Consider the following 12,138-nt stretch of genomic DNA (forward strand, 5'->3'; position numbering starts at 1 on the left):
GGGTGAGCACTGCGCGGGAGCAGTCCCTGCACAAAGGGCAGTGGGACATTCTTCTGAGGAAAGAGGCCGCGGGGTCACCCGGCACAGGGCTGTGGGGTGAGGGCATGTTTGTGGGCGCTCAGGGGATGCTGGTGGCTGTGTTGAGCTGTATACCTTGCTGTCACCGTCCTAAGCCAGACAGTGGTGGGAGGGGGGGTTGGACAGAATCCCTCAAAGTGTTCCTGCTGCTTTAGCTTTAGCAGGCAGCTAATGCAAGAAAATGTTGACAGCCTAAGCTGAAGGAAGAGGAAGATGTAATCTAATTGGGTCACAGTGTGTGTGTGGAGGGGGTTATGGGATCAAAACTGTTGACACAATTGCCCACTGTTCCCTGCAGGTATCCAAACCACTGGGAGTGGCCACCGAAGATGAGGTAAGAACAGATTAATTCATCTCCTTATAGCTTTTCTCATCAACACTATTTGTTATTTTTTTACCCTACCTGATGCTAGTATTTCATTCTGACAAGCCCACTTCTTTCTCTCATGCTCCATGGATCTGTCTGTTCATCTTCTATGCAACGTTTGTAATCCATTTCTGTCTTTGGCAGCTGGTTGGGGAGTTTCTGCAAGCACAGAATGGCCCTTTACTATCCCGTGCACCCCAGACCTTTAAGATGGATGACCTGTTGGCTGAGATGCAAGAGATTGAACAGTCAAGCTTCCGGCAGGCCCCTCAGCGAGGTGAGGGGAGATGGAGTAGGTAGAGGTCTGGAAAAGACCTTGGTGTTATGGTTAAGCTCTTAGCAGTGTGGTTCCCATCTACTCAGCACTTGGGAGATTGTATCTGGAGTATAGTTTCAAGACTGGGCTTCCCAGTACACTGAGCTAGTGGAACAAGTTCGGTGGAGATAGTAGAGTATTCAGGAACAGGAATACATGTTGGAAGAGGAAAGGCCGAGGGAACTGGACATGTTTAGCCTAGGGAAGAGTCTAAGGGGCAGGGGGGTGGAGTGTCTCATTGCTGTCTTCAGCAGCCATGGTCAGGATCTTCACAGCGATAGACAGGAGAAGGACAAGGGGAAATGGATACAGTTTGTGGAAAGAGAAACTGAGTAGGTGTATGGAAACATTTCTTCCCTTGGAGGGGACAGTTCAGTACTGGAACAGGTGCCTAGGGAGGCTGGGGAATTGCCAGCCTTGGACAAGTTCAGAAGTTACCTGATGAATGCCCTGTGCAACCTGATCTCTAGCTTTAGTGTTAATCTGCTATGAGAAAACTAACAACCTCCAGAGATTCTTTCCAAGTGGAATATTTCTGTGATTTTATTCTAACAAAGAGAAGGAGAAAGGTCAGAGGTGATGAGGGCCAACCTGGAACACTTAAATGATGCCTTTGAGTGCTCCAATCCTCACTTCCATTTTTTTTCTTCATGTAGCTCCAGGTGTGGCAGCCCTGGCACTGTCTGAAAACTGGACCCAGGAATTCTTGGCTGCAACAGATAGCACTGGTGATGTCTCTTCAGATTACAATGAGGCTGACTGGTCACAGGAGTTCATTGCTGAAGTGACAGGTGAAGTGTCCCTTTTGGGATTACTGTCAAGATGAATGTCAGTCACATACCTGTGTATAGTGAAGAGTTACTGAATGTGAAATTGGGAGTCTTGCTTTGGGCCCAGCAGTCGTTGTTTCCTGTAGCAGCTTTAATGGGGTGGAGGGTAGGGAAGCTGCTTTGTGATGGCTTAGCCAAATTGTGAACAATGTGGTGTGGAAGCCTTTATTTAGGTGTAAAGGTCTTTTGGTTTTATCTTAGATTACTTGGAGAATTTAGGAGAAGCACTCTATTTAAACTTTTATAAAAACTGTGATTCAACTGATGCAATTTGGAGATGGTCTGGTACTGCTTCTTGCTTTCATGTTCTCTAATTCCCTCTCTTAAGGCTAAATTTTTCTTTGGTACAAAGGTGAATCTTTGGCCAATATTTTTTGTCAGTTAAATGGAGGTAGAGGGGAGTTACACCCTGGAAATGTGCAAAGTGAATGTTTCTGGCCCAACAGTTAAGCTTCTTATTTAAAGCAAGCCAGTGCTTTATCTGAAAAGCCATTCTGCATTGTGTATAGAACTGTGTCTGGAATAGGATCCTGTTACCATCCATGTCCTAATCTGGAAATTATGAGTAAGATTTAAATAGATCCTATTCTATTCTCCTGGTGGTTGACACTGTAGAAAACTGGGTAGTCCCATTCCTTGACCCTCAGTCTTTATGTTTCTGGGAATATAAATTGGCATTTATGAAGGTCTTTGAGAAAGTCCTGTTGAAAACCTAGTGCTTTGTAGGCTCTGCTTTTGACAGAAACTTGTAATGCATTGCTAATTTTCTTGACCTACATAGTATTGCACAGAGAACAGATGACTAAGTTGTGATATTAAAGCAGAAAATCATAAGTTTATTCTCACTACAGTGGCATCTGTATTAATATACTGTCTGAACCTGAGGCTTGATTTTGAGATCAGAATAAACAAATACAGAATTAGCAAATAGAAGCAAAGGTGTAGTGGTCTGCCTGTCTTACTTTTCTCCCTATTCCTCCTGATGTCCTGTGCAGATCCACTGTCTGTGTCTCCTGCCAAGTGGGCAGAAGAATACCTAGAGCAGTCAGAGGAGAAACTGTGGCTTGGGGAATCAGAAGATCAGTCTTTGGCAGATAAATGGTGAGTCTGACTTTTCAAGACGAGCTGTTGCTGCTAGGTACTTGCGTCGGTGAAATTTGGATAGATGGTACAAGTCTGCTATGGCCTGAATGCTTTTGAGTCTTTTAACCTAAAATGATGTTCTCAGGCCTTTGGTTTCAGAGAGAAGAGGAAACCATGCTTGGAGACTGAAGTTTTTAAGAGATCCCAGCTTTTCTGTTCTCTAGTTCCAGGAGGATACTTTGATTGTGTAGGCTAGATCAATCTCATGCCTAATGCAAAGCTCCTTATAGTGATTTCAGGTGTGAGCTCAGGAAATTTTTTTTAGCAACAGATGCTTTTTTAGATTTAGAGATTTCAAGCACTAGACTCTCCTAGCTGTAAACTTTCATCACTTTATTCTCACTATCTGACAAACCACTTCCATCCTTTCCTCAATATGTTTCTGGATTCAACTGTCTAGATATTATTTCAATGTGTTTTTTTCTGGTAGATAAAAGAACGGTCTACTACTTCGGATCATCTCTCTGTAGGTACCTGTTGAGTATAGTCAAATTTTTCAATTAAAGAAGCAAAACGCACACAAGCAATTTGGGCCTCTTAGATCTTTTCCTAAAAGACATTTTGCGTATTTGGATTCTCCTTCCTCTCAGCTCATGCCTTTCCTGATACCTTTCTGCAAATAATGGACATTCCTGAGTCATTGCCACCAGTTCCAAAGACTTCCTCAAGTGGTAACACCTAGAACTGGTCCTATCCTGCTGTAAGCCAGACAACATATTGAATTTTGTACTTACTGTGAGCCCTCAGTCCTCTGTGGAGCTGATGCTTTTCCAAGACACTGTTTTCCTCTTCAACAGGCATGACCTACTTTCTTTGTTCCTGGATATATGACCTTGTTTTTGGTAGTGCTAAAACTTGCAGTGTCTGATAGCATGAGAGCTTGCCAGGGAATCCAGACTGCTCTGCAGAGCTGTGCTGACTCTGTGATTGTTTAATTCTGATACTGTTTGCGTAAGTTACTCGCACAGTTAACTTAGGACTAATTTTGAATTTTTACAGATGGATAGTGGTACTGAATCACATAGGAAAACCCCAGAATCTTTGAGGAGGGGTTGTATCCCTCAGTACTGTTGTCTGGTCCATTGTGTACACTGTGGTTAATGAAAGAGTTTGCTGTTGCCTGGTATCAGGCCACCTCTTTCCCTTTTACTGCCTCTGAACACAGGTATGAGGAATATCAACCTGAGGAAGATCTTAAGAAAACTGTTACTGATTTCCTCTCTAAAGTGGACGATCCAAAACTCAAGAACACTGAGGTGAGAAAGCTCCTGGTTTGGGCTGAGAGATGAATTATTACTATGAATTAGTAATTTTATAATTGGTAGTAGTTATATTACTGTGAGTAAGGGGTGTGTGGAATTGAGAGGGGTGAAGACAGTAAAGGAATAAAGCCTCCCGTTGTCCCATATTTCCATTTCTTCCCTGATTCCTGGAAGTTGAATCCTACAATCCACTTTTAGATGTTATCCATCTCTACAACACGACTCTCCTCCCCACCTTTCTGGGCCTTTTGAGCCCACTTTGCAGAGAGAAGCCCTCTTAGTGAAGGAGGGGGGCATGGGCAGAGGGCTTGTAGGCACAACATCTGCCCAGCTCCACCCTTGTTTCATTTCTCTGCTGCAGTTCCTAAAGTTTGTCCGCCAGATCGGAGATGGGAGGGTATCGATCGAAGCTAATCAGGTGACCCACAGAGACCAAGATCAGGCAGAGCAATGGGCAGCTGAGTTTATACAGCAGCAGGTAGGAGCCCCAGGCCTGTATGCTCTGAAGGAAGAAAGTTTTTTGCCACAGTGCCACAGTCTGGGAGCAAGGGAGAATGGCAAATCCAACTCTCAGCAATGCTGAGGGAGACAAGGGAGGGGCTGTTGGGCTCTTAGCAGAGTCTAGCCAGAAGCTGGGAATGTATGTGGACAGTTTGTTTTCTCATCTCCCATAGCGTCTGGGAGGAAGAGGAAATTCAGATGAACTCTTTTCCACTTTATAGGCCATCAGTTCTTACTGATGGGGAGGAGGGGTCGTCACAGACCCTCCTGCTGTTTTGGGATGTGCCCTAAGGTAGCCAAATTCTAAAAAGAAAAGTGTGTTTCTGTTTCCGAACTCCCAGGGGGCATCCGATGCCTGGGTGGATCAATTTGCGCGATCTGGGAACATGTCAACTCTTGATACGGAATTTGAGCAGGCAAAGGCTGCTGTGGAGGTAAAGCTGACTGAGGAGGAGGGCTGGGGTGCCAACTGAGTGCCCATAGTAGGGTTACCTCTCTCCTTTGCATGCTATGAGGAGGGCTGGAGGCATTTTAGAGGGAGTTCTCCGGCATGTATAGATCTGAGTTTATGGTTGAGTTACTCTAGTCACATTCTGTTCTCCCTTCAGTCAGATGTGGACTTCTGGGACAAACTCCAGGCAGAGTGTGAGGAGATGGCCAAGAGGGATGCAGAGGCTCACCCTTGGCTCTCTGATTATGAAGACCTCAGCTCCTCATCATATGACAAGGTAATGGAGAAGAGGGTCTCTCAGCCCTAGCACTGTGATAGGATGCCTTGAGGAGGCTGGCAGTGTGTCTGACTCACATGTGAACTCCACAGACCCTAAATGGTGATAGGACTCCTCACACTGATCTTTTACTGCTACTTACACTCTCATCCCAAATCAGCTAGGAGTTAAATGCTGTTTTCACTTAGGCTTGTCTGCAAATGCTGTGTGGTTCTTGTCCAACACCAAATACCAGTGAATGCAGGGATTCTATGCAATGGGTACAAGTGTTGTGTCCCCTGGCCCTGTCCATGCCCCTCTCCCCACCCCTCCCAAGCTGATAAGATCCATACCAAATGTTTCATCTCTGTGGCAACTTGTTCCAGGTCTGGTTTGGGAGAATTTTTCATCGCAGAGCAGGCAGGAAGAAGAACCATTCTTCTCTGATCTGCTACAAATTAGCAATGAGGACGAGATGCTATCTGGTCTGCAGTTTGATTGTTCCTGATGCAACAAGACTAGATTGTGCTGTGCTTTAGAGAGTGCTCTTCTCCCTAAACCTGTCTCCTAGCATTAGCCCTGTCTGTCTTCCCTGCTAGGGTTACCAGTTTGAGGAAGATAATCCCATGAGAGACCACCCAGATGCATTTGAAGAGGGGCGGAAGCGCTTACAGGAAGGTGACCTCCCCAATGCTGTCTTGCTCTTTGAGGCTGCAGTGCAACAGAAGCCAGATCATATGGAGGTGAGTGACAGCGGAGGTAACAGGCAGAGGTGTCAGGGTGAGTGTAGAAAACTTCACTTCAGTGTTAGGAGCTGTGCAGGATGTATGAAAACACCTCATTTTTTTTGTGGCTCTGGGTTTGTAGCCGATATATGTGGATCCCTGGGGGGGGCTGTGAGCAAAGGAGGTTTATGACTTAAGGTCAGTTAAAGGAAACACAGAGGCTCTGGCCCAGAGCTCTAAAATCTTTGTAGCACATGATACTGCACACGGAGCCAAGACAACTTCTCATCTCTTAAGTTGCTTCTGTGAAAGTCTTTATTGGCATTGTAAGATTAGAGATACTTATGACAGATAACTGCTTTCAGTATTTGTATTGAAGTCTAATTCTGAGCAGCTCATTAGATTTGGGGTTCTGACTAAGACTTTCATCTAGATGCTGGGAGAAGATGTAACCCAAAAGGGTTGAGAGAGATGGCTTGGGTGTCTACACAGTCTTCATTTGAATTTGTGGGCCAAAGAATGATTTTTACACTGAAGACAGATTTCCAGCTCCAAATTCAGTGAATACTTTTTTCCATAAATCATTTCAGCTTCTGCAGGATGAATCGAGAAATGGAATAGTCTGTGTGCCTTTCTCCAGAGGTACAGGACATGGATGTTCTCAGGAGGAAGAATGCAAATATGCTTGTATTGTCTGTTTCTGGAGTGTCTGCCTCAAGGACTTGGGGCCGCTGAATTCTCTGTGTGTCTAATTCAAGCCCTGCTAATTGTGTGTGATTGGACATACATAATTTGTTTCTTCTGAGACTTAGATGAGTGACACCTTGGAACAGAGGTTCTTGCCTTCAGGGAATAGACATTTGTCTTTTTAGCATACTGGGAGGAGTAGGTGAAAAGTAGGTTTGAAGGTTTGAAGTAGAAGGTTTGAAGATCAGCTTTAGCTTTAAGGTGGTCGAAAGGCATTATTAATGCTCTTTTAGAACTGTCGCTTTCTTCTCATAGGCAGTGTGGGCTGCAGGCTGAGCATGATGGAGAGCTAGTAGAAACCTTAGGGGAAGAAATCTTGGTCCAGTTCTGGCTGGCTGTATTGAAAACATTCTGAATTCTTCTACTGTGACTGCAAAAAGTACAGAAGTCAAGACTTCACAAATGGTACTGTGATCAAATAGACATGAACAATTGCTCTGAAGGAAATGTCAGGTTTGCTTTGGTCCAAGTCACAACTTTACCTTGAATCTCAGCTCTTCTGCTGGCAGAACACTATGCAGTTGTGTGGTCAGCACTTCTTGAGTTGCAGCGAGCTGTATGGTGAGGCATTAGAAATTCAAGACAGTAGATTGCCTTCTGCTTGTGGTGGCTTGTACAGCATTTCTGGGTCTTTGCTAATGAAACAGTTTCCTTCTGTGATGCAGTGGATGCTGCATTTTGTGACTTATGTTCCAAAAGCAGGTACTTCGTGCTGACAGTCCCACCAACTGTGTAGCCTATTTTGAAGCCAGGGGTGTGGACATCAACATAAAGTGTAGATAAAACATGTGCTTTGGATTTAGTGCCTTAGTTAAATATTCCCTATGTCACCTACCTGGAGATGGAAGTCATTTTCATGTACTGGTATCACGATGATTGAAAATTCAGTAAAATAACAGTGCTTCTACTTTCAGGTCTGATAGTCAACTCTCCAAGATTGCCACTTGCTAGTGGACCACTGCACAAGTACATACAGCTGCCTGCCTCGGGGGTCTTCCTATTGTTAGCACTGCTGCTATGCTGTGTTGTTCTTGGGAAATAAGAGATCGGCATTTTCCTCCTCCCTCTGCAGTTTGACCACAGTTAGAAGTTAAAAGTGGAGATTCTGTGATTTAAGTGTAAAACTGCCAACAGTTGCTTTATGATAGATTTCCAGGTAGACATTCACTTCTTTTCACTATAACAATGCCAGTTTTGTTGGCCTTGAGGACCTATGTGCCATGACATCTGTGTATCTTTTGAGAGGAACTTATACCTGTGGTTAATGTGTATATTTTGATATATTTGGTTTCATTTTTAAAATGTGTAGGATAATATGGTGGATTTAATCTCTGTGTCTGTGGCTTATTGGCTGATCTTTTTCTCTGTGATTAAGTTGGACTTTATACATCTTTATCTTCCCCAGGCCTGGCAATATCTGGGAACCACCCAAGCAGAGAATGAACAGGAGCTTTTGGCAATCAGTGCCCTCAGACAGTAAGTGTTGCAGAAGTGCTCCTGAGCATGGCTCCTTGTCTTATGTGTGGTGCCACAAGGACCATTTAGTTCTCATGGTGTACTCTGTCTCGATTGTGTTACCTCCTGTATCTGGGTGTCTCCTGGACTGATTTAATACTGTATTCACTTCTCTTTCTTTGACCTGCAGGTGCTTGGAACTGCAGCCTGGGAACCTCACAGCACTTATGGCTTTAGCAGTCAGCTTCACCAATGAGTCCCTGCAGAAGCAGGCATGTGAGACCCTGCGGGACTGGCTACGCCATAAGCCAGACTACGCCCACCTGCTGGAGAAGGAACCAGAGGAGAGTGTCTCAGGGACAAACCTGGGGCCTTCCAAGCGTGTCCTAGGTTCCCTGCTGTCTGAGTGAGTTAGGGTGACAAATTTCAGCCTTCAGCTGACAGGCTTCTTGGAGGGCTTGGGCTGGTCCAGGCAGGAACAGAGTGAGCATCCCCAGGCCAGCTCTCTCCACAGTACACCAGCATCCTGTTCTGTGCTTTTCCAGCTCGCTGTTCATGGAGGTGAAAGAGCTGTTCTTAGCAGCTGTGCGCAGCAACCCCTCAACTGTGGATCCTGATGTTCAGTGTGGCCTGGGTGTCCTTTTCAACCTCAGTGGCGAGTACGAGAAGGCTGTGGATTGCTTCAGTGCTGCACTCAGTGTGCGCCCCAATGTAAGAAAGGGCAGACTGTGGATGCCAGAGGTTTATGGGTGAAGGCTTGGGTGGAGGCGCTCTGTATATGAGAGGTATATATTTGGAGTACATATTGGAGGAATAAGACAGACACACGGGGAAGGAAAGCTTGAAGCTTAAAGACATCCAGTTCATGTCAGTCCCTTCTCTCTGCTCATTCCTCCAGGACCATCTTCTGTGGAACAAGCTTGGTGCCACCCTGGCCAATGGGAATCGGAGTGAAGAAGCTGTGGCTGCGTATCGTCGGGCACTGGAGCTCCAGCCAGGATACATCCGCTCTCGTTACAACTTGGGCATCAGTTGCATCAACTTAGGCGCCCACCGGTGAGCACAGGATGGGCAAGATGTGCTATGACCCAGGAGTTTGCATGTGTTTGTGGGAGACAGGCTGCAATAGATTACTAGGACAGTGCCACACTGCCTATGCCTCTTGGCATAGGAGAGCAGAGCAAGTGTGTGGACTCTGCCCTGAAATCAAAGTGTCACACAGTTACGGTTGGAGTAGAGGCCATCTGGACTTCAGATTCTTTTAGAGAGAAAAGGGGGACCTCTGGTTTTTGAACGGGGCAGAATCTGATGAAGAGGAGGAAACTGTTTTGGAGGGGAAATACTTTAGAAGCAAATGGGAGAGGGAGTATGAGATGTACCATCTTTTCCACTAAGCATATGTGTGTTCTCCTGTTGACAGTGAGGCTGTGGAGCACTTCTTAGAGGCTTTGCACATGCAGCAGAAGAGCCGAGGCCCGCGGGGGCAGCAAGGAGCTATGTCTGACAACATCTGGAGCACCCTCCGCATGGCCCTCTCCATGCTGGGGCAGAGTGACCTGTACGGGGCAGCTGATGCCCGGGATCTTCCCACGTTGCTTCAGGCATTTGGCCTCCAGCAGTGACTCTGGGATGGGCTCCCCTGTGAGTGCAGGGTTGGCCCAGCCCAGCAATGAGTGACCTTTCTTAGAGAGAAAATGTTCACAAGGGTTCACACACATCTTTGCCCTGGTAGGGCAGATCATTGGCAACTTTTTTTTTTCAAGGCCCCCCCTTTTGAAGTGTGCAACTTTTGCAAGCTGTCTGTTGTGGCTTGAGCATCTCTGAGTGGTTCACGTTATCACCTCCTTGACTGACTGACACTTTGCTGGTATGCAGATCATCAACATGGGGAAGATGGCAACATCCAGCCCTCTTACCAGACTGCATTTGCAGTAATGCCCAGCTTGGCCATGAGACGTTGTGTTAGCCATTCTGCAGAGACTGCCTGCAAGGGTGTATTTTGAGTGCAGGTTGCTTTGGTGGGGTGGGATTGCCATTTGGTGAAAGGGTGAAAAATTCTGGGTTTTGAGCATGCTTCCCCATGTATTTGCTTGCATGTATGTATATATGGGTTGCTAGGGAAAACTGGGGCAGTAGTCCCCTTTTCTGGCCACTGGTGACTTCATGGTACAGACAGATGCTAGTTTCTCAGTGTCTCTTCATGAACCTTTTAAGACAAGAGTATTTACTTATGCTAGGGACACAGGTGGAGGCCCTTACCCTGTTAGGGTAAGAGGAGATCCCAGAGTTCAGGCTTGAGAGATTGTGATAGGAATAAAAGTCTAAAATGTAACCTCTCCTCCCAGAATATGGTGGGGAAAGGGGTCAAGTCTTAATTTTCTCTTGCTCACCTGTCATTGTTTTCCTTTGTGCAGAAGTTTCCCATCTTGTGTGTAACTGAATCTTGTTAATTATAAATATCTGTATATGATTCTATTCGGGAAAATGTTTTTTAATTGTAAAGTATTTTGTATAATAAAGGTATAAGCCCACTGGTTTTCAAAAGATAGATTAGAATGTCTCTCAGTTTCTGTCTCCCTTTTTGACCCAGGTTTTGTTTTTTGGATAGTTTATCTAAATGAAGCTTAAAGGACCTCATTTTGCTGTAGCCCCAGGCTTCAGTTCAGTGAGCCAGCAGAAGAGCTTCCCTGTGCCAACAGCTCTTTTTCCTTACTTAGGTTTAGAGGTCAGTGACACTTTTTTTGCATCTTCTGGCCATCTGCAGTGAGGGAGGTTGTGTTACATTTTATCACCTCTTTATGGAACCTGACTGCTGCAGTAGTCAAGGCTGGGGGCTTTCGCAGGGAGGACCAACCCTTTCTCTTCCTCCAGGCACCTGTTTCTTCATACCTGTACCTCTCAGGCTTGGTTTTCTCTTGATACTGTAACAGTCAGGAGCAGGAAGTCTGTGCAGGGAATAGTTCTTGCTGTATGTTTTCTGAGCTTTAGTTTCCCCAGTGTCTCCCATCCAGCCCTGTGTTCTCCGAGACCTACCTGCACTGGTCTGAGATTGCTGTAATGCAGACAAAACAACTTGCTGCTTGTGCAGCTTAAAAGGAAAGGAAACACTACTTTTGCATCCTGCTCACCCACACTGCTCCTGGTCAGAGATGTGTCTTTTGGTTTTTACTGATCTCAGTCTTTCTGTCAGATTCTTCTCTGGTAAGTGAAAGAAGGCATTTGCACCTATTCTATGCCTCACCTGCTGTCCAGGTGTTTTCCCTTCCCCTGTTCTCTGCTGTCTCTCTCACCACTCGTTTCCTTTGCCTCTTTGCTCCACCACATTCCTCTCTGTTCACACTCAAATTATAACTGCTTGACCTTCCTTTTTCTCATCCTCAGGTTTCATTAATGCTTCTCCTTTCCTAGGTTTCCTAGTTGCCTCAATTACCCTTGCCATTTGGCTTAATCTCTAGACCTGGTGCTTGGTATCCTTCCCTGTCACACACTCCCCTGTCCCTGCAGTTAGGGTGGGCTGTCACCATTTGTTTTCTTTCCCCATAAATTCTTCCCACTTTTTCCCCCCTCCCACCTTAAATCATCTCACAGCATGTGTGCTACCTTTGCTGAGGATGAATCTTCACCTAGACACTAGTCCCTATTTAATCTCCCAGGGCTGAGTGAAAGTTGAGCTGCCTTTTTCCAAATTGTGTCTAACCTTGTCCTATTAAGAGCTGTCTTTGTAGGTGGAGTGTTGATGCAAGGAACACCAGCTGACTGATTGGATCTGCATTCTGGTTCCAATTCACACCTTTTGCCTACCCTCTGCAACCATGTCTCTGGTCTCCAAACCCAGCTTGAACTGGGACTCTGTATGTATCATGATCCTAGTTTGCATTTCCAGCCACATCCATGTCTTCTGTTAGGAAGCCCAGTTGTACAGTGGGGGTGCGTAGCAGGTACCGAGCATTTTAGATTCACAGAAAGATAAGGCACTGAGGGATGTTTGGATGCCCCTAATCCAACCC

General features: G+C 45.7%; 1 protein-coding gene across 1 annotated transcript in view; it reads left to right on the forward strand.

Moving 5' to 3' along the window:
* Positions 1–10,677, forward strand: part of PEX5 (peroxisomal biogenesis factor 5) — an 18,589-nt gene extending 7,912 nt beyond the window's left edge. The window contains exons 4-17 of the mRNA XM_029960645.1: positions 377–412; positions 590–722; positions 1,418–1,552; positions 2,587–2,692; positions 3,900–3,990; positions 4,358–4,474; positions 4,839–4,931; positions 5,106–5,225; positions 5,804–5,947; positions 8,082–8,152; positions 8,322–8,537; positions 8,677–8,842; positions 9,030–9,187; positions 9,552–10,677. Coding sequence (XP_029816505.1) covers positions 377–412; positions 590–722; positions 1,418–1,552; positions 2,587–2,692; positions 3,900–3,990; positions 4,358–4,474; positions 4,839–4,931; positions 5,106–5,225; positions 5,804–5,947; positions 8,082–8,152; positions 8,322–8,537; positions 8,677–8,842; positions 9,030–9,187; positions 9,552–9,753 — 1,788 coding nt within the window. The 3' untranslated portion in view covers positions 9,754–10,677. The remainder of the gene's footprint in view (positions 1–376; positions 413–589; positions 723–1,417; positions 1,553–2,586; positions 2,693–3,899; positions 3,991–4,357; positions 4,475–4,838; positions 4,932–5,105; positions 5,226–5,803; positions 5,948–8,081; positions 8,153–8,321; positions 8,538–8,676; positions 8,843–9,029; positions 9,188–9,551) is intronic.
* The last annotated feature ends 1,461 nt before the right edge of the window (positions 10,678–12,138 follow it).

This window comes from Manacus vitellinus, unplaced genomic scaffold (assembly GCF_001715985.3).
Source record: "Manacus vitellinus isolate BGI_N305 unplaced genomic scaffold, ASM171598v3 scaffold_28_pilon, whole genome shotgun sequence".
NCBI classification, from domain to species: domain Eukaryota; kingdom Metazoa; phylum Chordata; class Aves; order Passeriformes; family Pipridae; genus Manacus; species Manacus vitellinus.